This window comes from Cottoperca gobio, chromosome 1 (assembly GCF_900634415.1).
Source record: "Cottoperca gobio chromosome 1, fCotGob3.1, whole genome shotgun sequence".
In the NCBI taxonomy this organism is placed as follows: domain Eukaryota; kingdom Metazoa; phylum Chordata; class Actinopteri; order Perciformes; family Bovichtidae; genus Cottoperca; species Cottoperca gobio.
Window position 1 is genome coordinate 9453361 of NC_041355.1, and position 25952 is coordinate 9479312.

At 40.2% G+C, this 25952-nt stretch overlaps 3 protein-coding genes across 6 annotated transcripts in view; 2 read left to right on the forward strand and 1 right to left on the reverse strand.

The window, feature by feature from the left end:
* Window positions 1-17461, forward strand: part of doc2g (double C2-like domains, gamma) — a 62135-nt gene extending 44674 nt beyond the window's left edge. For all 3 annotated transcript variants that reach the window (XM_029436618.1, XM_029436527.1, XM_029436448.1), the window contains 4 exons: window positions 321-445; window positions 8742-8823; window positions 9119-9215; window positions 14442-17461. In XM_029436618.1, coding sequence (XP_029292478.1) covers window positions 321-445; window positions 8742-8823; window positions 9119-9215; window positions 14442-14581 — 444 coding nt within the window. In that variant the 3' untranslated portion in view covers window positions 14582-17461. The remainder of the gene's footprint in view (window positions 1-320; window positions 446-8741; window positions 8824-9118; window positions 9216-14441) is intronic.
* A 389-nt stretch (window positions 17462-17850) lies between these two features.
* serping1 (serpin peptidase inhibitor, clade G (C1 inhibitor), member 1) lies at window positions 17851-21900 on the reverse strand. The gene is given in 11 exon segments (XM_029438577.1): window positions 17851-18098; window positions 18347-18503; window positions 18505-18570; window positions 18975-19114; window positions 19190-19393; window positions 19527-19670; window positions 20191-20406; window positions 20864-21166; window positions 21304-21468; window positions 21572-21680; window positions 21853-21900. Coding segments are annotated over 11 exon segments (1800 nt in total).
* Window positions 21901-23754: 1854 nt separating this feature from the next.
* tmem134 (transmembrane protein 134) overlaps window positions 23755-25952 on the forward strand; it is a 4374-nt gene continuing 2176 nt past the window's right edge. The window contains exons 1-5 of one of the 2 annotated variants that reach the window (XM_029435144.1): window positions 23755-23949; window positions 24393-24652; window positions 25103-25170; window positions 25275-25361; window positions 25499-25575. In XM_029435144.1, the coding sequence (XP_029291004.1) occupies window positions 24437-24652; window positions 25103-25170; window positions 25275-25361; window positions 25499-25575 (448 nt within the window). In that variant the 5' untranslated portion in view covers window positions 23755-23949; window positions 24393-24436. Of the gene's footprint in view, window positions 23950-23991; window positions 24233-24392; window positions 24653-25102; window positions 25171-25274; window positions 25362-25498; window positions 25576-25952 lie in introns of those variants that run through there. The other variant, XM_029435153.1, reaches the window with a different exon arrangement.

Here is a 25952-nt window from a genome sequence, read left to right on the forward strand (position 1 = left end):
ACCTGGAGATTAAAGGGAGAAAGAAGCAGTGTCATTTTGCAGGGTTCAGATAAGGCCTTTAATTACAAGCTTTAATTTGAATACTCCTGTTGCCCATACATATAAAAAACACTAAATCCTATAGGTACAATTAGCGCAGCATATCACAATTATTTTCAATTCATTGTATTAATGTTTTATTTGTGTTACTTTTAGTGCAAAGTGTATTGAGAAGCTTCATTGACCCTGCTGCAGGATTCCCCACTGTGTATTCATTCAAGGGGAAACGTCAGGTTGAAAACAAGTGCTGTGTCTGACACTGTTGTTTTTGGTGTCTCCAGCGTGGCCGCATCCTGGTGTCACTGTGCTATAACACAGAGAAGGGCTGCCTGCTGGTTGGGATAATACGCTGTGCCCATCTGGCCGCCATGGACTCTAATGGCTACTCTGACCCCTTCGTCAAAATGTAAGTCATGTCTGATATGAACAAACCTGCTCACATGCAGCTATTCTGCATGAGCAATTCACAGTGGTGTGATGCTCTCATCGTGCAGAGAAAAGTCCCAGTGTGTAACTTTGCACTCACCGCCTGCCTTGTAGAGATTGGGGGATAAGATATCATTTTTTATTCATGAATTATTTCAAATGCTTGTCTCTGAGTCCGACCAAAAGTAAACACGCAAAGTAGACGTATGTAATAGCCATGTTGGCTAAATACATAGCAATCTAACTAGTTCTGTTTGAGCCCTCGTCCCCTGAATCTCTAACAGAGGTGGCGAGTCAGTACGAGTCACAGAGTCACAATGTCAACATTTATTGGAAATGCACCAGTTTAAAATAAACTGGAATTTGAATTGAATGCCCTGTCGCATGAGAGGTGTCCTTGTTGACAATGTTTATGTTTAATTTAATCATGGTTATGAGTTTATTTTACTCATATCTCAAATCCTTGGGTTGAATGTGTGTGTGGGAGCCTTTTTTTTTTTATATTGTTTTTGCCAAGGCACCTGATATAATATTGGGATGTGCATACAGGACTCCCGTGATCTTTGACCTGACCTTAATTAATTAACTATATCTTAAACATTAGCTGCCATGTCTAGATAATGAAGGAATAATCGTTGTCAGTATTGTGAGGCATTTGATTTAGGAGGGATTTCTATCAGATTTCCAAACAGCTTTGTTTGGGAAATAATTGACAGTCTGGGCTGTAATACATGAAAATAAAACATGCATAAGCATAAGCACTAGCATAAGTCTGGGGATTTTCACCTGAGGCTTGGTAGCCTCACAGCTACCACTCTGCACCGATTGTGCATTGAAGTGAAGAATGCCACTGCCAATTTAATTTCACAAAGAGAGAGCAAAATGTTTTTTAAACAAATATTGTTTTTTGGTTTGTTTTCTGTAGAACGTTTCATCACCAACCACAACTTTTCTTTTTTTTTCTTTTTATTATAAACTGTGAGCAGCTCTGCATTGCATTGTGGGACAATAGTGTACATTAACAGCACACTTTTGTCTGCATACTGACTTTTTGAGTATACTTAATTGTGTCACTTGTTTGCTGTGAATACTTTACATCCTCAAAGCCTATACACAGCTGAGCTTAGAGGGCTCTGAGAGTTACAGAATGTAACCCTATTTCACATACGCTTTGCCGCTAACCAGCCATGTAATGCTATTGTCACTCGTCCAGCAGAGGCACCGTCTCTGGAAGTGGATTACTTTAAAGTTGAAACAATTACTCAATTAATGAATTAGTCGACAGAAAATTGATCAGCAACCATTTTGATAATAGCTGAATAGTTTTAGTCTTTTATCAAACAAAGAAACAAGACATTTGATTCTTTCAGCTTCTCCAATATGAGGATTTGCTGCTTTTCTCTTTTTTATATAACTGTAAATCAAATATTTTTGGACTGTTGGTCGGATAAAACAAGCAATTTCAAGGCAATTAATCAAAATATGATGATTAGATTAATTAATAATTACAAGAATTATTAGTTGTGGCTCTACACTTATTTTGCCAATCATAGTGTCCTGCCATTCTGTCAGACTGAGCACTTCTCTCAGCCAATAAAAGACTTTTCAAAGTGTCATTCAAACACAGAGCCGATGAAAGGCAAAGTGTCAAAGTGAAAGACACTGCCCACCTGAGCCAACCTGCCTGTAAGGCATAAGTGGTGACAGATAAAACCCACACAACTCAATCTTTGATGCAGGAAAAAGAGATGGATTAGCCTGAGTGTCCTCCTGATTCGTATGTGCTTAATGTAAGTTTAAAGCTGGAACATGCTTCTGGCTGCGGCACGTAAGTGAATGTGCACTTGTGTCATTCAGAGGCTTTTTATACTTTACAATTACATTTATTCTTGTATGTATTTTTTTTCTTTTCTGTTTTCAACCAAACTCTGAAATGTGATCAACTGAGCTGGTTTTCACATGCACAAACGCATAACATATTGTTTTCGGAGGTGTGCACTTTGGCTAGAGTACACCTACACCCTGTATCATCACAGAACTATAAGTCCAGCTTTACACAGAGAACTGGCTGACCTTATGCACAGTGAATGGAGAGACCCATTTGTTTACTATGACGTATCAATGCCCTCTAGCATAGAAAGTAGACCTATCCGTTGGGCGTGAAGGAGGATGTGTTGTGATGTTATCATAGAGCCACAAAGTCCACAGAGGGCAGTCAGATACGTTAAAATTGAACACGATAGACTGCTGTTTATTTCCTATCGACAGTCAACATTGGTTTCTTTCAACCATGACAATGCTTGCTCCACTAACCTTAACAGAGAAGTCATTTCAAACCAAACCATGATGTTTCTGGAGGGTTGGCGGTCCACATGTCGAAGTACCCTTGGGCAGGACACTGAACACCAAATTGCTCCCAATGGTCAAATTTGTGAAATGCTTTAGATAAAAGCACTTTATAAATGCAGCAATTACTTATTTTAACGCAAGTCCCTAAAGACCCTGTCACACATATCCGTATGACAGAAATGTATGCCGGCGCATATGAAATATCGGCAATAGGTTGATATAAATTAAGGGTAAGTTGTGATCGTTCGAAAGACCCAGACGACACGGCGAACACGCCAGACATACGGCCCTGTCACACAGTTCCGTATGGCAGAAACATGCCGGCGTATATGAAAACTAGCTCAAAATTTGTCAGAGTCCAAATACGTCCAACCTTTCCACAGCGGTGTAGCTGACATATACATAACGAATACATAACACAATATTATTCGTATGTCAAACATTGATAGCGTATCACTTACTTGTTTAAAACGTATCAGAGCGTCTGGCCAACGGAGCTGGAAAAGTGTCATTTGGTTCACGTCATGCTGATGCTGGAGAACGGCTAGAATGTACTCTTGTCGCAGCCTCTCAGCATCCTCCATGCTCTCTGATGATGGGTTGATGTATTCATCAAGACGTGCTGTGAAGAAGTGAAGATGAGCTACTCACAGGGACCCTTGTGAATACTACTGATACCTTACCGTATATCAACGTAAACCAGCGTGTTGCCGATATTTTGTATACGTCATATTGTTGCATACGTTATGTATTCATTGGGTATTCGTCTGATACATACATAGACATGCGTATCTGTATATGTTCACTTTGCCGATCCGATGAAAAGTTGGACGTATTTGAACTCTGACAAATTTTCATATACGCCAGCATATGTTTCTGCCATACGGATATGTGTGACAGGGCCTTAACCCTATTAGCAAATTGTATTTGTGTGTAAACCTAATCGGACCTTAACCATAGTGATGCTGGATCAGACAGCGCTTGTATGTATTGTTCTAGAGGGCATGGATGAACAACATATTTTGTAGTTTCAATTAGAGGACTTTTTGCAGATGGAAGATGTGAAGTTTGGTCTAAATGAAAGACAATAACAATTACTGTATTGAAAAGCTTTTTATCCGATGGTGATTTCAGTCAACTGTATAAGTGGGAAATATTGAGCAAATCCTTTGGCGTCACAGTGAACGGGAGATAGATGGAGACACTCAATATTGTAAAGGCCTTCTGAAGTTGTTTTTTTTAGAGAGGAAGCTCTCTTGAAAAAAGAAATGTCCTCCTCAGACAGATAGTTTTCTTCTTTCTCTCTGAGGTATCGATTCGTTCCTCTACTTTAAAAGAAGTGACACCTTGTGCTTTCTCAGTGTACTTTGATGCATAAGGTTTTTTGAGTATATCAAAAAAAGTACATATGCAGCTCGAGTATCCAGCTCTTCTATCAGTCTTACATCAGTCTTGCCCACTATTTTGCATTTTGTTCCTTTTTGTTGTGTCTTCCACTTCTTGTTCTGCATCCTTTCACTGGATGTTTCTTTTTGTACAGGCTCTTTTAGTTTACATGATTTGATTAAGCCACTGCTCTGATCTGATTCGTATTTCTGGCACTTAAATTGTTTGGACTTTTCATTTGTCTGTCTGCCAAAGTTTCCTTTTTGTTCTCTTTAGTAATGGGGACTCTGTATCCATCACAAAGAGCCTACTTTACCACAGTTCAGTGGTCGGTCTGCAGAGTATATGGTGCGCTTTTATTGCATTCCACCAAAGACAGAATATAATTAATGTTCTGAAGTTTAGTGAAGTTAACTTTTAACAGAAATACAAAAGAAAAGAGGGGTGAATGTATTGCTGGCGTAGGTGAATTGTGTCTCTAGAGTATACTGAGCAATTTAGTCGACATAAGAGTAAAGAGTTAATTTGCTTAGCAAGCTTTCTGTCTTACTTCACTGTCAGAGCGGAGACGTCCCGCAGCTGTAACACCAGCAATCCTCTTGAGAAATCTGTAACTAAAGCTGATCTTGATGCCAGTCTCTCTTTATCCGTGTGTGTGTGTGTCTGTCTGTGTGTCTGTCTGTGTGTCCCTAGAGTTTTTTCCAATTGGACTTTTCTCTCACTCAGCCTTTAGAAGCCATTCAAGTGGCACAAGGTCAGAATTATCGCATAACTAATTTGTCTTCCATTTAAAAGGACAATTTAGCATTTGAAAACTAAATGAATTTACATACTTCAGAAGGACCCACATCCCTCTCCCCCACTCTCCACACATTACCAAATATGTTTGAAGAGTAAATTATTCTGTCAGAAAAAAGACATGTAAAGGCAGAAAAAAGTGCAAAACATGTCAGATATTTCCTGCTGACCAAGCACACTGCCAAGCTTCACAGTTTTGTTCTCTGTCTCGCTCTCTCCCTCTGAACGCTTGTGTGAAGTGAAAATCACGACTCCTCTCTGCAGCGGGCATATATTTAGCTCCAATTTCCAATTGTCACTCATCTTTCTATTACATGTTCTTATTATTTCTGCGTCTCAGTGTCATAACTTTGGTTCCTGTTTTTTACACCACCTGTCTCTTCCTGTCACTTCTATACTTCTGTTGATTCTTTCTCTCATTCACTGACACTCTCGCTCTTCTGCGTGTCTCTCCCTGACCTAAACTTGCTGTCAGGATGGTTTTAGGTACCAAATGCAAGTAACCTTGGCAGTTGTCAAGCTGTCAAGTCATGAGAGTCCAATGACGTAAAGGGCATATGAGATATGGAAAAAGTAATTGTAAGGGTGCAATTGTTGTAATAGCACTCACCAAATACGATGTAGAATTTTTTATATTTCAGCTTGTGTACAACCCTGTCCTGTTACATGACCTGGTTTCATTTTATTTTATTTACACATAGAAAACAGCATTTTTTTTTAAGGACAGAAGAGGTAATTAAGCCAAAGCCCTATACGGTCAGCCTTTACGTCTTAATATCGTGAAGTCGGCATCTTGTTGTCTAGTTTAGTTAGCGTGTTTGGAGCACATCTGTGTACGTCCACTGTCCGTGTGCAATTCCATAGCATCTGTGTTGAAGTATGAACCTTAAGAAATCGACAGTGCTTTGTCTGAAGCATTTTTGCTCAGAACAAGGACTGCGGATTTTGTCCCCCGTCTTTTACAATGCAGTCACGGCACGCTAAGAAGGGATTGCTTCATGGCCAGAATGTACAGGGGAAGAAAATCACAGTGACGACTAACTCTGTCACTGTACATATAGGTGTGTGAGTATTGTATTACTGAAATACAGACTTTAAAGAATAGAGCTTGAAACTAACATTTTAAAATCGAAATCATCTCACACATTTGGTAACCCCAACAAAAAATACTACCTTTGTAAATGTACTAAGCTTCAGGTTTTCGAGAGACCAAGGTTGATGTTTTGAATGTGTTGCAGTGTGTGTGTGTGTATATATAAGTAAATCATATGTCTGTGTATTCCTATTATTTTCTGTCCACCCATTTAAATGTCCTTCGGGTTGTCCTCATCTGACCATAGTGCTCCATATGAGAAAAACAAAATAGTTTTATGGAACAGTGTTAGAACATCATCATCATCATCATCATCATTATAGAGAACAATAGCTGTCAATCCATGTTAACCTTATCAGTCAGTGAAGGTTTGTGACTAAAATAGTGAAAGTATACAGCACAGAACTGTATTTTGCTGTGAACGACCTACTTTTTATAGAAGCAGCCAACAAAAACTGAAAGGATAATCCCCTCTATCTCTATGGGCCAGCCTTCCATGTTGTGAATTATTCTTCACATTGAATTTTCTACGGTAATTTGGGCATAGTTCGGTTGCTGTTGTGCAGAATATTTTTATTTACGCTATCATTATCATAAATGTTGCTGTCAAATTATGTTTTGTTATTCTGGAAATTGGAATCACCCGTCTGAATGGCCTCGGAGCCATATGTAAAATGTGATTTGGCACAGCAGCTCAGACTGAGATGTCCCCCGGGCTCTCACCTCACCCCTCTCACATGCTGCCGGTCAAATAGAGGCTATGTTTGGTCACATCTCTCAATGGATTTCTTCCTTTCTTCTCGTTTCTTTTCTTGTGAAGGCAGTCAGCCCATTGTACAAGCACCAGGTATTTTAGTGCAGATTAGTTTATGGAGAAGATGACCTTTTTAAAATGCAATAAACACCTACCAGAGCCTGTGACTAGTGACAATAAGCATCATCAATCATCAACTGAACAACACTATACTTGGGAGCGTAATAGGTATACAGTAGGCTTATAAGTGCTATGTACAAAATAATTTCAGAAGTTGTCTACTGTATATGTCCTTCCAGAGGGCATTTCACCAAAGCGGAGAGCCAAGCACTTGAGAATAATCTTTAAAGATTATTTTTCACCGACAAAAACAACTTTAGCCCAATCATTAAAGACATTAAAAATGACATTTTCATCATTGACAGTGTCTCAATGTCTCAAGTCTTCGTGCCATCACCAAGCTTTTTTTTTTTTTTATCAATTCCTCCTCCTGTTCCTCCTTCACCTCCTCCACCTACATCCCTCCATCCTTTACTCGCTCTGATTCCGGCTCTGCAATGACAACCCTCAAGCCCATCTCATGCATCAGCTGTCAGGCCAGGATTCATCACTGGCTGGGGGAGGCTGGAAGAGTGAGATATCTCACTGTCTGAACATCTTGACTTGGAATTTATGCTGATGATGACTCCAATTGCCCTTTAGCGATCCTTCTGTTGCCACTTCGCTGGAGCGCACAGTCCTCCGACATTGGCACGATTACGATCTTGCCGTGGCCTACTGTCTCTCTCCGCTTCTCTTTACTCTCTCACCGTCCCCGTCTTTGTTCAAAAGACTTCTGGGACCCAATTATCTCAGAAATAGATTTTGCAAACTTTCTGTCTCCATTTGTTTCTGCCATTCAGTAAAGTTCACTGTCACAAATGGATAAAAGATAAAAAATAAAATAAAAAAGTCAAAGTTCAATTGCTTTGATCTCAGCAATAACGACTGTTCTGGCCTTGTTTAAAAAGGTAAAATGCATTTAAGGATCTCTATTGTACAAATCTGGCTTGACAGCAACTCTAAATCTCTATCTTTATTTTGACTATAGATCCTCTCTTTTAACTCTTGGCCAAGAAGGGGGGGGTTTAGAAGTTCTGAGGACGCTATGACTGCCTTTCAAATCAATCCAGCAAACTTCTGAATGTTCAAGATAATAATTATTTAAAGTGATTATAACAGCATTTCGATAATACTCTCAGCCGAGGGCACTTTCAGCTCACCAAGTCCACAGGCCGAATCAATAAAGACCAAGTTAACTGTCTATTGGTATAGCAGGAAGTGTACAAAAATCACATAAACAATTTGACTAGTTCAACTCATAAGGGTGTCGCCTCTCCTCATTGGTCCACGTTGGCGCGGTCACGCCCCTTGGAGAGCAGCGTTATGACGAGATGGTTTGTAGACCTGTAACTTTTTGGAAGAGAAACGTACCTGATGTGTTTTACCTTCATTTCTAATATAGTGCTCATTATACATGTGCAGAAATACATATTGATTGAGGTGGACAAATTCATGTGATAATCACCAAGTGTGAATTAATACAATCAGGAGTTATTTACTTCACAGAAGCAAATCAGTTTATTTCACAAAATGTCAAACTATTCCCTTAAATTCAAGCTGTGTGTCATCCTGAGGTTGGTGCAGCAAGAGAAGACTCGCACAACGAGTACAGTTTCTATTTGATACATTACAGGGCTGTACAGACAGTAAAAGAAAAGTGCAAACGTTTCAGTCCATGATGGACTTGCTCAGTGCAAGATTGCTGAGGTTTGACACGACTTGAAAAGTGTACAAGGTTCCCGAAGAATTTATGTCCTCTTTAGCTTTTGCTCTCTTGTTTTCTCTCTTTCTCAGCACGTTGCAGCCAGATATGGGGAAAAAGTCCAAGTACAAGACTTCAGTGAAGAAAAAGACCCTCAACCCCGAATTCAATGAGGTACAACTTGTCTCCTGCTCTACAAATAACTACAACACACTGGCAACTTCTTTGATTTGCTATACTGCACTGAAGAGGATGTTCTGTAGTGCATCTGAGATTTAGACGAGCATGGCAATCAAGCATACCTTTTTAAACTTCCTTCAAATCCGACTTTCCTTTCTTTGAATGTGTTCTCAGCATCAATCTGCATGTTTCTACTGAAAATTCACTAAATTACGTATTCAGTTCCTTTTCAACCCTCATGTTAATGAATCATTCATAAAATATGCTCTTGTGTGCGCCACCTGCACAGGAGTTTTCATATGAAGTTACCATGGACCAGCTGGCAAAGAAAACCCTGGAGATCTCTGTGTGGGACTACGACTTGGGAATGAGCAACGACTTCATAGGTAGGCTGAGAAAAAAGGAGGAGTGGAGAGGGAAGCTGCAGCAGCAAAGAAGATGACTGTAAAAGCGTGTTTGAATGAAAGCGGCGCAATTGCAGGAAACAGAAAAACCAGGCCGAGCGTGGGCGGAGAGACTTGTTAAAAAAATAAAAAATGCAGAGAGATGAGGGGTAATGATAAGGCTTGAGGAGAACGATTTGAGCAAGCAAAGGAGAGTTTGAGTGGAAAAGGAAAGGGAGATGCTTAAGAAATCGAAAAGGATCCCCATCCTTGGTGGACTTGGCACATCAGACCGCGTCAGACTGCTTATTAACAGCTTTGGCGCTGCCTGATATATATATCATGGCAATGGAGCACATGGGAGCTTAAGGAGTGATGGGGAACTAGTGGGGAGGCACAGTGAGAATGGATTACCACCCTGTGAGCTTGAAGGCCTTTAGATCAAAGCATTTTACTCCGTCTAATGTGTGTGTACGCACATGAGTGTGAGGCCGTGGGTGTGTGGGTAGATGGGAGACACTCAGTGTTTAGATAAGCACAGTGAGCGATTAGCCCTGCTGGGAGAAAAGGCCATCAGTCTAACGTATAGCCCCAGATAACGGCCATTCCCCTGACCATTATTATTACAGGTTTAGCTACATCAGCCTGCCGGTTATGCTAATTGAGGCTGGGAGAAAAATGTCACTGAGACAAAGAAAAATGGAGAAAAGTTGATAAAGAGGCCGGGCGAATATAATCCCAGTGCACAAGCGCGCTAATAGGCTTAACCGAAGATATAGAGGATGTCAACTGCTAAAAGGTGAGATTTCAGAGATGCATGGAGGATTAAACTGAATAAATCAAGTGGATGACTTTTGGGCAAGATTGATACTCACGGAGAGATGGGAAAATTCATCTTCACCATGAATCAAACCTAAACCTCTGATTTTGAGAAAGCTGTGTTGTTTTGTATATTTACAATGCCTATGTCATCTTGTAAAACCTTACAGAAAACATGACACAACTGCTAAAGATACACTATAGATAACAAGTCAAGTCTCACGTAGATGGGAGTCGATCCGATACCCCAGATCAGTATTGGTGCCAGAAAGCAGATGAGATATCGGCAATAATGTGTCTGAGCCACCGTAAATACAGTTAATTCATCAATGCCTTTATATCACTGTGGGCCACCGACTCAGCTTTTAGTGTCACAGCAATCCCTGGTCTGATGTTACCTCACGTAAAAATGTTTCAAATGAGTTTCATGCAGTAAGGTAGATTTTTAATTTCTTAAGTCAAAGTTCTTGTCAAAGAAGATTTCAATTACAAGTAAATTGCAAATCTGCTCATCATTAAAAGTGACACCTCATTTAAACAGTTTACACTACAAGTGTTAAAAAAGTGTGTTATGCACAGAGCTGAGATCAATTAATAATTCAAATGTCAAGGTATGTGCCTATTGCTTTTATTTCTCAAGTCAAAGTAGGTCTTTATGCAGTTTAGTCTCACAGGTGTAGGTTTAAGGGCTTTGTATGCTTCAAGCTAAAGTGGCTTCCCTTTTTCTATAGTTGACTAGTTTGACTTCAAGAGCACCTTGCATGCACTTTACACCTGGTATTTTTTATTTTTGATTCTTAAGGCCCTGTCACACATATCCGTATGACAGAAACGTATGCCGGCGCATACAAAGATTTGTCAGAGTCTAAATACGTCCAACTTTTCATCGGATCGGAAAAGTGAACATATACAGATACGCATGTCTAACCTGTTGATAGAGCATCACTTACTTATACAAAATGTATCAGACGAATACCCAACGAATGCATAACGTATACAAAAATATGACGTATACAAAATATCGGCAACACGCTGGTGTACGTAGATATAAGGTAAGGTATAAGTAGTGTTCGTTAAGAGCTCACTGGTTTACGCTGGTGTACGTTGTTGAACGCTGACGTTTTGAGCAAGTTCAAAATTAACGGACGTACCCGACGTGTGCTTCATAAGATATGCAGACGTTACACATAAGTTACGTTAGACATACGTGAATACAGAATACGTAGTTGAATATTTACCTACGTGAATACGTACGTGAATACTTACCTACGTGAATACCTACGTGAATACCTACGTGACTACGTTAGAGGTACGTTAGATATAGGCTACGTCGGCTGACGGCGAGCCCTACAGCCAATGTATTGATAACGAGTGGATAACATATTCCTACCCTATGTTAAGATGATGCCTGACGACGGAGTAACTTATTAAACGTGTTTCTACAGTACAGCTAGCGTTCAGCATGTTAGCCGTTCTCCAGCATCAGCATGACGTGAACCAGATGGCACTTTTCCAGCTCCGTTGACCAGACGCTCTGATACGTTTTAAATAAGTGATACGCTATCAATGTTTGACACACGTATAATAATTTGTTATGTATTCGTTATGTATATGTCAGCTACACACCGCTGTGGAAAAGTTGGACGTATTTGTATTCTGACAAATTTTGAGCTAATTTTCATATACGCCGGCATGTTTCTGCCATAAGGAACTGTGTGACAGGGCCGTGTGTCTGACGTGTTCGGTGTATCGTCTGCGTCCTTCAAACGATCACAACTTACCCTTAATTTATATCAACGTATTGCCAATATTTCGTATGCGCCGGCATACGTTTCTATCATACTGATATGTGTGACAGGGCCAAGTTTTTGCCGCACAAAAAAGCAAAAATATTTGTATATGTTCAGGATGGCCAGGCTTGAGACGCAGCCTTTCGAGACGCAATGACTCAAATGTGGATGATGGCGCACACATTTGGACTTTCTCTCTTCAAAAGCATTCATAGTGCTGCACTCAGTTAAAAGTAAAAAGAATCCTGCATCCTGGCCAATCACTGGACGAATTGCTTGTTGGACTGACAGTTTTGGAAAGTTACTCAAATTGTTCGACACAATCAATGATCCTACTGGCACTTTGCATATGCCTTCGGGTGTACAGTTCTGCTAGATATTTAGTTCACCACACGCTCTTGGTGTATCTTCTGGTGGGGTTAAATGAGGCAGATGTGCAGTGGAGGAAAATGTTATGAGGGGTTCAAATAAGCAGACAGAACGTGGTTGAACCTGTGCGAGTGTTGCTGCTCGCCAGTCTGAATGTAAGCCTGGTGGCTGACCATTTGTCACTAGCAACCCACAGGCTCAGAGAACATCATCGATCTCTTGGAGGTTGTGGGAGTGTTGTTGGGCGGAGGTGACCAAGTGTTGTGCGTGATTATCCTATCAACAGGTTTTGACCTGCTCTCAGAGTCGTGTTTCTATGTGTAAAGGGAAGGAGGATGCAGTATAGGAAACACTTGCTCCTCTCCTTCTAGAAGCAGCATCTCAGCTTTTAATGCTGAGCTCAGATGAGTTGCAGATCAACAATCGAGCCTCGTTTTGCTCCTGGCTGTCATTTTCCAAGGCGCTGTTAGAAGGCAGCATTGCCAAAATACCATGTTTAAAACTTCACGCTCCATTAACTGTGCAATCACAGCCAGGGGAATGGCTTTATAATAACCTTGGTGACAACTGCCTGCATCTCTCCGTCTTACAGTCTGCCTCTCCACCGACGCCTTCGTCACCTCTGCCTACTTTCACCTGAGTCATTTCCTGCTTCTCTGGATATTTATTCACCCCATGCTCTTTCAATAAATCCTTTGTTATCTAAATCTCTCTGTCTTGTAATTCCCGAACAAGCGGTCTATTCCTCTTTCTCTCTGCCTGCAGGAAATTGTCTCAAATATCTGTTTACTTCCTTCTTTGCTCCTATGTCTGCCTCCCAGTCAAATAATAATAATCTTCTATTGGCATGAATGTTGATGTGCATTATTGCCGAAGCTCAATTGCATTATTGAGTATTAGATTCTAACAAGAAAGCTAAATGTCCGTCAGTCTGTTTGTTATTATTTTCTGATGCCACCAATGGTGGAAATTAACTACATTGACTTGAGTCCTGAAAGTATTTGTACTTTACTTGATTATTTACATTTTATGCTCCCTTGTACGTCTACTCGACTACTTTTCTGAGCTAAAAATATTGTACTTTTTATCTGACAGCTATAAAACAAATGATAAGCATATACAATGAAATGCATTGGTAAAAATCAAATAAGTGGTTCATGACATTTTTTGGCACAAAAGAGCAATGTCTGGTTGGGGATCTTTTGTAAGTCTAGTTTTAGATTCCTCACTAAACTTCTCATATGGTGTCATTTAAAGTGTCTATGATAACAGTGTATAAAATGACAATGTGAAAAGGATCTATGTTGGACCAACAGAGAATTATCCCTTGAATCTGCAGCTCTTTATAGCTCATTGTTTAAATGTTTAAACTCATTGTTTAAATGTTTAAACTCACTGTTTAAATGTTTAAACTCATTGTTTAAATGTTTAAACTCATTGTTTAAATGTGTAAACTCATTGTTTAAATGTCCAGCGGCGACTTTGTTATTTTGGTTTACTCTCACTGCTCTCATCGGGTTGTTTTTCAACAGGCAGCTGTTTTCAATGAAAAAGCTCTACAGACCCACTGTAAACTACCTGCTCAGCAGACAGACACACTTAGTGACAAGCTGGTGAACATAGTTGAGCATTTAGCAGCTAAAAAGCCAGATACTTCTCTCAGGAGTTAGAGGAGACCAAAGACAGAGCTAAAAGAGAGGGAATCTTTAGTCTTACAATAATCAGGTGGCCAGAAACATGACTCTAAATGAATGATAACAGCTACGTGTGTAAACCCGCTGCTAACCAGTTAAATGTCTGTGTTGCGTGTACAGCTTGGTTCTGCTGCCCCCCAATTGACAAAAAAACAATTCAGTTATTGCAGGGTTATATTTCACAAAAATACAAAGACTAGAAACAAAATCAATACAAATGTGTGCAGCAGAGCTTGTTCTGTTGGTCTTTCCTGTCCCATCACGCGACCCCCGCAGTTTTATCTTGTGACTTATGGTGGGACACCAACTGAACTGTACATGAAGTAGTTGAAACGGATGCATTAGTATTGGCAATTAAATTGTGTAAGTATTTTTATATTGTTGCATTTGTACTTCTACATAAGTAAAGGTTCTGAGTGCTTCTTCCACCACTGGTCTTTATTTCTTTCATTCCTTTCCTCGATTATTCCCAATTTCTGTCTTACTTTTGTCTCCCACTAACATGGGTTTCAATTTCCCAACATCTCCTGATTCCTTGTCTCTGTTCCGGCCTGCAGGTGGAGTAGAGCTGGGCATCAATGCAAGCGGACAGAGACTCAGACACTGGTTCGACTGTCTCAAAAACAAAGGGAAGAAAGTGGAGTACTGGCATACGCTCACACAGCAAGGAGCCCCGAGCAGTGACAAACCGGACTAGATTCCACAAGACATTCATGCACACACACATACACACACATACACACACACATACACACACACACACACACACACACACACACACACACACACACACACACACACACACTGGGAGATGGTTGATAATAGATACCAAGTAAAACAGTAATAGGAGCAAAGAATAAAACATGCAATAATAATAATGTTTAAAATAATCATATAACACCAATAATTACCGCACCCAGTATTAGTATATGATATTCATACTAATATTAGTAAAGGTAATAAGGTGTAATCAGAATATTTTTTTTAAAAAGGTGAACCAAATTGTGACGATGTCCTCATTAAAGCGTTGACGTAACAAAACAATACTCACAGAATTGTGCTTCAGACCTTACTGTATTGTGGAAGTCGCTCATATTCTGTCATTCAAATTTACACCTAATGAAGAGATTTGAGAGTAATGTACTCAAAATCCATTCAGTGACTCATAATGTGGTATATAGTTACAGGAGCGGAAATGTTATAAAAGAGGGATTCTGTACTGAGAAGTTTCTATTTTAGTGGTTGTTGATCTGATGCAAAACAACACAGTATTATAAAGCACAAAATGATCCATTTGGTGGATTTGTACCTTTACCGTTTCAGTGTTCTTGTTCTTATGTCTTTCATTGTCTTTAAGTGACAGTGGCTTTCTATACACCTTCATATCAGACATTAACGTGTCAGTATATGTGTGTGAATGTTTGTGTGTGTGTGTGTGTGCATGAGGGCTATGAGAATATGAGTGCCTACATTTTCTGTCTGTGCAGTGCGTGTGTCTTTCTGTATTTACATCACGCCCCATTCAAAATGTCTCCATCCAACTTCAGAAGCACAGAGGTGTGAAGAAATAATAACAAAGGACAAGAGAGACACATTCAAGAGAGAAATCCTCCGCTGCTGGCGCCACCACCACAGGCCTCAGTGGTGTGAGCGTTCCTGGCTGGGGGACACTGACAAGCTTTCAATCATATGTGCCAGACCCTTTGTCATCTCTCTCTCCCATTGCCAGAAAGTCATAGAGCAACTTAAAGAACGGAATATATCCTGATACGTAACCTCTTGCTGCTCTTTTTGAATTTCCTGATGAAAGGCTGAACGGATGTTGCTTTTTGGAGGTGACGTTTGTACCTTCTCTTCGCTGCGGCATTACGAACCAGATTTCAACAGGATCCAAGGTTTACCTCAGTGACTCCATTTCTGCTCCAACGAAGCCGCCGATGATGCAACATTTTCTCCCTGCACGGCAATATCGCAGCAGTAGTGTGTTAATTTGGGAATTCATGCATTTGATTGGTCCTGTTATTTGATTCATGAGAATAGAGCTTGAAGCTTGCCCAAAAGCTTGAAAATGTCCCTTAATTCCACCTTTGTACATCCTCAGACACTGTTCTTGAGAGGATCTAAAAAGTTATGTAAAATACATTTGGCTAAATCAGCCATTAGAGGGAGTCATTGCTGTGATCAATGTTGCATTCATCCCATTACTTCTGACCTATTAAATATCAGGTCTACTCTATAGTGGCATATATTTCATCCTCTGGACAGGAGACACTGGGACTACTGTGTACATGTCTGTGATTGCCTGCTGAGATAAAACTGTGTAAACGAAATGCCCCCCATCCCCCCCCCCCCCCCTCCCCGCTACATTTTAACCTCAGGAGGTAAAATGTGATTTCACCCTGCATGCATGGCAGCAGGGGACAGTGAACAATCACAGGCCAGGATCCAAGATATTGAAAAACTACGCCAGATTGCACACTTTACCCACATGCCTATTATGTGTCTCGATGCACAGCTGTGCATATCGATGGTGTAAGTGGGCTAGACTTTCACTGAATCGTCTAAATGCCTGCCAGGATATGAAATGTACTCCCCTGGTTCATCTATCACTACAGCTCTGGCCATGCACTGGTTCACAAAAGCACACCCACAGTCGGTCAGTGGCCTCCTTGAGTTTTTCTAACTGTTGAATTGATCCGGCTGCTCATATTCTTGGTGTCCTTCAACAACCTTGTGAATGTCTCATTGTTGACTGCAAAAAATGGATCCTTCTGTGGTGAGTTAGGTTTAGAAAAAAGGGCTTGGGCATTATCGAAGCTTGGAACTAAACCATTTGGTGTAACGGTAGGCTTAAACACATTTTTAGTTAGACCTTACATGAATTTAACGAGAGGATTGGGCAAGGTTTATTCAGTACTTTCTCTATGCACATCAGAATTCCCAGCACGTCGGCAGTGAGATAATCAAACCAAAACAACATTATGTTATCCAGGCATCAAAGATGAATTTCTGGGACTACTCAGTACTTTGATTGGAGTTATACTGGGTGACAGTGATCTAATATAATTCACATTTCAGGCTGGTTGGTTGCTTATTACTGTCTCTGGATCTGTTGGTTTTGTTTACAGTCCCCAAATTTTCTGACTCCGCTTTGCTTACATAATCATTTTATCTGCAATACAGCTGCATGTTTAGCAATCACTAACAGCTTGTATAATAGAGTGCAACCATAGCTGATTATTCTGAATGCTGATGTGTTTACAGTCAATGCCATCAGTGTGTATTTGTTTGTTTGTGAATATGATGATTCAGGGTATTTTTTTGCTCAGTTGCTGTGATTTACCAAGCAAGCTGTTGCTTTAAAAAAAATCAAAACCTTTACTGTCACAGATTTTGACACTTCGTCTTCCTTAAATTGATATCAGTGGTAATGATGCAGGAGTGCAGGGGCGAATGAAATGGGGAATTCACTACTGCAGTCCATGTGTATTCACTGGCAATGTCAATCACACAGTATGGCTGCCATCCTGTGGTGGGTTTGTGTAACTACTTCGCAAAATAAATTGAAGTCGTTTCAGTGGTCGTCTGTCTTCCTTTGAATGACACGTGATCCCCATTGTGCTTTATTCTTTAAAAACACAAGACAGGCAGACCGTGTGTTGCGTTAACATGTGTTTATTCATCATCGTCTTTGAAAACAATCCACATCCAGGCCTATATATCTCTTTATGAGAGTCACCGCTCACTTTACTTGAAGCAATACTGATACTGAGTGTACTGCATTTATATTGTGTAAAAGCACAGAAGCAAAATTAAATGTATTTCCATTCTATCAGAAAGCCTTTGTTTACCATATCTTTGATTCTTCCCTGTCCTTCTGCCCATCTGTTACATCTCTACACCCCTTCTCTTCTCTGTGTCTGTCTGTCCCTGTCGCCCCCCCCCCCCCCCCCCCCTTTCTTGCTCTCATGGGTCAGTCACTCTGCCAATAAAGAGCGGCACATTGGCCTGGTCACTCCACAGCAGCATGATAAAAGGCCGCAGGGCAGAGAAGGAAGGGAAGGAGCGAGAGAAGGACACACTGGTGACGGCCCCTGCCTCAACTCCTTGTTCGGTCAGTGCCAGGAAGGCTCTGTGTCTGGCATCGTCGAGCACCACCTTATCTTCGGAGTAGAGACCACACAGGTTGGGACTCTCGAAGAGCGACAACAGTCCTGGTTAGGGGAAATGTAAAGAAAAGTTATGATGGGGGGAAAAAAGCAGGGACGAAAGCAAAGTAAGTGATCAGATACAGGGAGATCACAGAGCAGAAGGTTATGCATGCTAATTTCAGAAAAAGAGACTTAATGTCTGTCTCCTGGCTGCTTGATAAAGTAATAGGCCTCACAAGCTTAAAAGCATGAGTGGTTTTCAATTATTACTGAACTGAAGGAGTCTGATGGACCATGAAAGATGAACCAACCTAATTTCTTGATAAGCAAGTTCATGTCTGGCTGGACATCCAGCTTGATTTTGGGCAGAGAGACCTCGACATGCTGAGGAGATGTTGCTTTCACTTGTTCTATCATTTGACGCACAGCTGTGTCCGTCAGCCTCTCCTCCACCTGCTGCAGGTCAGTTCACTTTGTTGGAGCGAGGCAGCAGGATGTAAAGGCTGCTGTCACCCGTGAGAGCAAACCTCGCCACCTGTTGGCAAAATGAAAAAAATCCAGCTGTGACTGTATAGCCGGTGTTTTCACAGTCTTACACTGACAACATTGAGAAAACCCCCATCAACTCTAATGTCAAATTATGAATGCAACATAAAACATTCTGTTAGTCAGTTAGTCAGTTAGCAGTGGACTACCGTATTACGAGAGACCTGTTTTTCTTTTCTTTTTTGTCTATATTTGTTTGCATTTTGGCAATTCGGAACTATTAAAAGTATGCCAAATAAGCTATTAGCAGTGCCTGTTTGCAATGTACCCGTGAACACAACTATCACTGGATAACTTTGATACTGAAGAAATCTTAAAAACGTGATGCTTCTCAAGCGAGGAGTGTGGAGTTATAAGGAGCATCCCCCAAGCTGAGTGTCGGCTGTTCCTCACCTGTGCCTTTAGCTCAACTACATATGTCATAGCCGTCATGTATTTCTGGTGATAGAGGAGCGGCACCATCACCATATCCCCATCCAGTTTTGTGAAAAGTCCTTTCTTGGATTTCATTTCATAATTGACCATCCACCGACCTGAAGCACACATACACACAGTTTATTAGTTTGCACATGCACATACGCACACTTGTGTACAGACACTATACTGACCACTAAATGAGACAGCGTTGAGCAGCATCAGCTGTGTACTGGGTGATATAGAGTCGACCAAATGCTGGATTTTATTGTTGGTCTTAGTTGCCACCCAGCTGTTGATCATTTCTGTGTTTTCCTCGCTGGTCCCCAGCAGCATTGTGGGTTCTGCATCATAGAACTGGATGGACTGGTTAGTAAAGGACTGGGTCAGATTGATTTCTGAGGAAAAGAAGAAAGAAACCATGATGAGCTAAAATGATAAATATCTTTTTCTATGCACTCAGATTCTCTGCATTAATCTATTTGACTGCAGGGGAGCTATTCTGAGAGCTTCACACAGTGATAATTATACGTGGGTTATAGTAGATCTGAGAAGCCATCTGCAAGGAGCCGGCCAGCTTCTCTCTCAGCTTCTTCATCTGGAGGTGGACACAGTGGAACTCGTGAGGCACGCAGACAGCTCTCTCAATGGCTTTCCGGGTGTCACCCCTTGCACCTAAAGGTGACGGGATGAAGAAAATCCTGTTACATATCCTGTGACGTAAAATAAAAAGAAATACCACTGTACTTTAGAGTCAAATTGAAAGCTGCAAAGTGTCTCTGACATTTAATATAAGTAGAGAATACCTCCTGTGACATTTCAAAGTGAAAAACCTTTTTATGTAACTTCCTATAAGTCATATACAAGTTAATCTTGTCTACATGTGCAGCGGTAACAAAGGGATAATGTCTCTTGTTAGACCAAAGAATCCTAAAGCATAAGGTTGGCGTTATTCTTTATTTCTTCTCATTGTCAACATATTCTGTGAAAAGAACCTTCAATGTATTTTTCTGTCCCCTCAATTATTCACCTCCATGTCTGTGGCTCTCAGCCCTAAGCCAATTTGTTCCTACTGAAGGTACATTATAGGCTCATTGATGTATCATGGGATTAGTTGACAATAAGAATACTTTTAGAATAATTAACAACAATTATGGTGTTTTAAGAAATGAGGAACCTGCTTCCTTTGTCATACCTAACAACAAATTGGACAGAAGCCCGATGATACTGATAGGAGAGAAGAGCAAGTTGCTGGAGGGTTGTGATTCTCTGAGGTAAGAATACAGCTTCATGGAAAACTCTGTGATGGATTCCTGCAACATGGGTTCCCCTGTGCGACTGTTCTCGTCCAGGCAGGGCTCCCATGCTGTCATGAAGCCGCTGCACGAGTGAGGAAGAGCAGTAGGAGCAACTGAAAGAAAGTTAAGCAAACGATTAATGTACATAAATGTTGTACCTACTATTTGTAAAAAATAATTCCTCATTTGGACTGTGCAGTAATATAGAAGTATAGAGAAATGACTGCCTAACCGACTGGACATTAAACACATACATTATATACATTCATTATACATACACAAAAGCAAACAAAGAGATATATAGGGTTACACCATTACACATAATCCGGTAAGGAGTTCAAATATGACCTCACTGTATCCCATAATCCCTCTAGGCCCCGATCAAAGTGCCTTAATGTGGCGGCAGCTTCTTCCATCCATATCAAATCAATAAACTTGTACAACCAACTGCTCAAGCTAAAACAGGCTGGAGAAAACTATTTTCTGTTTAGCAGCAAGACAACCCAATGTTACAAATCTAATTTTCCTCACAGATAACCGACCTGTACTGTCTCCTAGTGCCAAACCTACCTTCAACAATGATATATACAGAGCTCAGCTTCTGCCCCTCAGCAGATTGACAAAGGTAAGTTCCAGCATCCTCCATGACAGCGTCTCTGATTATGATGGTCTGATCATGGTCGAGTGGATACAGCAGCGCCACTCTGTTGTTATCAGCTGTTGGATCGTCTTCTGTGTCCAGCCGTGTCTTTTTGTCAAAACCCCAATCTTTGAACCAAAGTGCATTGGCCTCGACTTGGCTGGAAGGTGGAAAATAGCACGGGAGGCGAATGGTGGAGCCTTCGAATACCTTAATGGTATAGCTAATGGATGCTGCAGAGAGAGGAATAAACACTTCAAACCCTTTTAGACTTTTCCAGCTTTTTGTTGAATGTGATATCCATTCTACCCAAAGTCAAAAACACTCCACTGTCTATATATGGGAAAAGAGAAGTGTGCATGTTCCTCACCATCAACTGTAACTCTGTATGTCACTATCATCTCCATGTTGTTCTCCTTTATGAAACACAAGTACTCGCCCTCGTTGGCAGCAGTAACAGGGGATATAGAGAGATACCTGCCACCCTGTTTAACTCCAGGCGAGCCCGACTGAGCACTGACACTTACATTTTCACCTGCATTCATAAAAAGATCAAACTGAACAAATATATAACTCTGAACTTTTGCAATACTGTGAGAACAGTGGTATATCATGATTAATATATAATATAATAAGACCTTTGAATTTCCAGGTGATGGCCGCTCCAGTGAAGTCATTTTGAAACGTGAAACAGGGCAGCTCCAGAGTGGAACCAGGTATCACCCGGAGATTTGTGCCTGAAGAAAGCTAAATATAAACACATTGTTAGACATGTCAGGGAAAGCTTCCAAATTCAAGAGCCAAGAAGGATAAGTTTTAAGCAGTTAGTCAACTAGTATAATAATAGCTATGGAAGATAAATGTAAACATTCTGCGTAAGCTTTAAAGAGATCATTTTACATTTCTCTGGTAAGTTTACCTCAAAAATGAGCTGCAGCAAGAAGCAGAGCACAACCTGTCGTTTCATCTAAAACGGAGAACAGAGCAAAGGGAGTAAAATGAAATTGGCACGCTGTTTTGCAAGTGAGGGTTTCCAAATGAATATGGCACCAAGCTGGAAAAAAGATCAATAATGTGACACAATCTTTGAAACATAGTGATTTTGCCCTCTATCAAATCTTTTTAAACTGTGATAATTTAGATACAGCTTCCATTTGTCACAAGTACACCCTTGTTGATTAATCCCAGAGGATACATTATAGATCTTTATGACTAATTTATGAGATACTGTAAAAACATATTACTTGGGTTCAGTAATTACTCAACAAAAAAGTCAAAGAAACATTAAACAACTCACACCTCTTGAATTTCCAAATGTATCCAAATTCAGTCACCAGTTCTTTTTACCAGTAATTGTTTCACTGTTCACTTCATCTACCACCTCTGACTGTCTGCTCCTCTAAACTGCAACCATCATTGATTAATCTGTGATTGTTGGTTTAGAGATGTTTGTTTGCATACTGCAGGTCTTCTGACTTGCTGGAAATCACATGATTTCATATGTTGGCAACAGATACCAAATGGGATGATTTCTATTGCTGCTTTGATTTTGCCTTTATTTTTGCATTGCAAATATATAGTATTTTATTACTTATCAGTGCTTACATCCAGGTTTGTTATCATCAATTATAACTTGGCAAGTGGAAGGAGTTGTTGAGGGTGGATAAGCAGTTGTACTTTTGCTCATTTTCAATTTGTATGAAGTGTTTCACATAATTTGATTTAGTCAAAGGTTGCATTGGGTACAATACACAGACACAAATATGGTGGAACTCAAGCTGAGTTTGTGTTAATTGGCAGTAAACAATGTTCATACATTTGTGAGCAACAATTATAACATATCAGTGAAGTACCAAAATAATGGAGGCAGAGTGCCAATAAGTGTGTTAATGGGAACATTAAATGTATTAGTTTATTTTTAAGTACAGTGCTGCATTTAATTTGTTAGGTAGTGTTACTATCATGATCCCCAGCTGGAGGGACTTTAACCAAATTGATTTACCACTAAAACCAGTATAGTTTCTGAACAGTAGTCAGTCACTTAATTTTAGCATGTTATCATCCGGATCATTAGCATTAGGGTTTACATAGATTAATGGACTGTAATATATTGAGGGTTTTTAAAGGGTTTTCTGCATGGATGAAAAAGCCCTACAAATTGACATTGCCACATAATTATCAATGATTTTATGTGTCCCACTCAGCCTTCATGACACTTTATATGTATACTCCACTACAGTTCAGAGGTAAATATTGTACTTTTTCTTTCTTTGTACGTTTCTTTACAGTTTAAGATTGTTGTATGAAAAATATACAAAGAGCTGATAAAACTGCCTAACAATATATATGAGTAGAACTGAAACAACCAGTTCAAGAATGATTTTGATAATTGTTTGTCCTTTTTCACATTGCTGTCACTCATGATTTAACGCCCCTCTGAGTTAAAGCCACGCCCCCAGGCCTGATCAAAGTTAAAAGTCTGAAACTGAAAGAAATAAGATCTGAATCTCAAAACATAATATCTGAAAATGAAAGACCTCAAATATCAAAATGAAAATAATTTATTTTAAAGAATTACAGAACTGAATAAAAATGATATTCAACCTGAAAAAAACACTTATTTTTGTTTTAATATATTGTTGTATTTTTCAAGGTTCAAGATAAAAATTGGATGATCCAGTTTCAATTGAGTTTTTTAAATGATCGGATTCAGCTCCATAGATTTCCCCCATCACTGATCTCAAGTGTCTATCGACCAACCGACACTCGATTAAGTGTTCTGACTCACGAGGAGATCTTTGGGCGTAATCAGACGTGTGCAATCGAGAACCGGGTGTTAAAAAAAAAAAAAGCAAAAGACTCAAAACCTTTAATAATTTTTCGCTCTCAAGAACAAAACAAAGAGTGGAAGGAAGACTTTGTAGAGAATTTCCAGAGTTTACAAGTATGTGACCCGTGTCTTCACAACGTGGAGTCGAGTTCAGCCTCCCCGGAAAAAAAGATTAACTAAAGACAAGTAAGATAAGTTTTCCTCCTGGTCATCTGATCAACTAGCGGAAAGAGACCAAACAATGGCAGCGACCAACGCCACAGCCCGTTAGCTGCTGCTGGTTCACTTAAGTTGACTTTTGGTCCCGTCTGCTTAAACATGTAGGCCAAGTCGAGGCAGTACTGTAGCTATTTTATGACTTTATGGATTGTTTTGTCCGTTTTAGCTTTGTATAAAGTTAATTACATAGCTATCGTTAGATGATATCGAGCTCCTTACTATTTTCTTGTGCGTACAGGCATGTGTGCGCGTAAGTAAAGTTTACAGTTGCAAAGATTACACCCTAAAGTTAACTTTGTAGCTTCATAACTCGTGCACTGTTGGTCTGACATTGCAGATATGATACAAAATATACCATAAAATGTTTCTTTCAGCTGTAAGTATCACTAATCTTTACTCTCAATTCTCAGTGAGCATCGAGCCACAGGACCTCAGGCTGTAAGAGGCAATCACCATGACGACGCAGTTTAGTATTGATGATGCCTTTGTATTGGAGGGAGATGAAGAGGGAGCTGTGTCTGATGGAGAGATCGAGGGATGGAAGGGCAGAGACAAGGACAGAGAAGCAGGAGAGATGACATTTGGTCCTCTAACTTTCTCCAAACCTCAGACTCATCCCTCGCCTGCTGCTGCCGCCGGCTCCCCAGAGCACAGTAACTTAAAGTATCAGGTACACATTTTTTGAAAACCTTTTTTTCAACCAGAAAGGTCACATTAAGATACAATATCTATTTTGCCAGGGAGTTTTTGTCAAGATGGTACAAACAGGGACAGATAACATCACAAAAAACATACACAAAAACAAAAAACACAACAGAAATCAGAGGCTAGACAAATCAAGTCAAATAATAGCAATTGTTAAAGCAAAAACTGTGTTCTGTAAGAACATATTTTGAAGTATTTTAAACATGTCAAGAGAGGGTAAAGATTCCAAATTAAATATGCCTTGCAGTTTTTTTTCCAAGGTTGCAGGGAGGTGTGTGTGTGTGTGTGTGTGTGTGTGTGTGTGTGTGTGTGTGTGTGTGTGTGTGTGTGTGTGTGTGTGTGTGTGTGTGTGTGTGTTTATAGTGTAGTTGTTTACTTGACACTGCAACTACTTTATGATCTGCTGCTTCTTTAGAATCTGGAAAATGAAGACGTCTTGGGCAGCAATGGCAATTCCTCTTTCAATAACTTCTTTAAAATCAGGTGGGTCTTATAGGTAGAACTATTGATGTGATGTTGCTCTCCCCCTTCTTTACCTGCACGTGCTTTGAATGTGAGATGAAGTCTGATTTCCGCTCTCTCCATAGCGACCCTGCGACTCTGTCTTACTGCAGCTCCCAGTGGTCCTTCAGCACCTTGAGTTCTGTCACACAGATTTCTGCACACTGCTGCGGGTGAGTTCAAACCACTCAAACACACACACACACACACACACACACACACACACACACACACACACACACACACACACACACACGTTATCCCACTCACAACAACAAAGATATTCATTTAAAAAAAATGTTTTGCTCAGGTGGGTGTCCCATCCGCTGGTGAAGAAAAACAGAAGAGTTGTTCTTGCTTCCTTCCTTCTCCTTATCACTGGAGTTGGTAAGTGTTAAGCAGAATTGTTTAGTGCTCAATAAGTTTTAAATATCCAATATTTTTGCTGTGATAAAGTCTTCCCTCAAACAGAAATACATTATTATATTTTTGTCTTCTGCTTTTCCCTCACTTCCCAGGTTTCTCTTCATGATTGTTCTAGTGTCACATGAATAATGTATAATGGCCATAATGGCTCTTACCTTTCAAGATTAGTTCATTGTTACATTGGATGGCTGAGGAATTAAAATATATTATGGCACGGTCAAACATGCGCAATATTAACATTCGACTCCCGTTTACTTCCATTCTATGCAAGCGAAGACTTTCCCTTCCGGTGGCGAAACAAATTAGCATCTTCACATTGCGTGGAGTTAAACTTTGGT